Raw genomic sequence first — 744 nt, forward strand, 5'->3', positions numbered from 1 at the left:
CCTTAAATCAACACCCTGGCATACTTACCGAGTTCAACCTCCTTAACTTGGAACCAGGAGTCAGATGTACAGTAGCGAATATCAGCTGAGCAGATAAGGTCCACCCCACCACCAACACAAGCATTATGTACAGCAGCAATTACTGGTTTTGGACACTGTGAAATTGGTCAGTAATAAATAAACTTGGGAAAAGGGATGTAAATATAGTCATACCTATTATCAAACAATATGGCACTGATATGATCCATGATATGAATACATATGGATATGGGGTCCCAAACTTTTAGAGATTTTAATAATCCAATTTCACAGAAGAGAAATTCTAATGCATGCAAATATGTCACATACATATTCAATAACAAGCATCATAATTTTAACTTTTCTATTTAATACAAACAGAAAAGTTGCATACATAAAAATGATTAAAAAAAAAAATATGATTACCGTTTCTAGTGATGAAAATGCATCCTGGAATTCCTTGATCAGGTGATGCAGAGAACGACACTTTCGAGCAACATCGTCATCTCCCATCACTAAAGATACTATTCCTGACATGTCACTTAGGTCAAGGCCTGAGGTGAAGAGCCGTCCATTTCCACTCAGAACTATAGCTCTACAGTCCGTGTCTTCCCCAAGCTTGTTGAAACACTGTCCAATATCTCTGTAATTTAAATTGAAATTTTATATAGCTTTTATAAGCCTCATATTCAAATAAAGTTCAGGTTAATTACAACACATTGCCAT

At 35.8% G+C, this 744-nt stretch overlaps 1 protein-coding gene across 1 annotated transcript in view; it reads right to left on the reverse strand.

Annotated features, from left to right (window-relative positions):
- Positions 1–744, reverse strand: part of LOC119594195 (delta(3,5)-Delta(2,4)-dienoyl-CoA isomerase, mitochondrial-like) — a 14,213-nt gene that overhangs the window by 1,938 nt on the left and 11,531 nt on the right. Inside the window, 2 exon segments of the mRNA XM_037943264.1 lie at positions 29–155; positions 445–661. Of these exon segments, the coding sequence (XP_037799192.1) occupies positions 29–155; positions 445–661 (344 nt within the window).

The sequence above is a fragment of the Penaeus monodon genome, chromosome 33, assembly GCF_015228065.2.
Source record: "Penaeus monodon isolate SGIC_2016 chromosome 33, NSTDA_Pmon_1, whole genome shotgun sequence".
NCBI lineage: Eukaryota > Metazoa > Arthropoda > Malacostraca > Decapoda > Penaeidae > Penaeus > Penaeus monodon.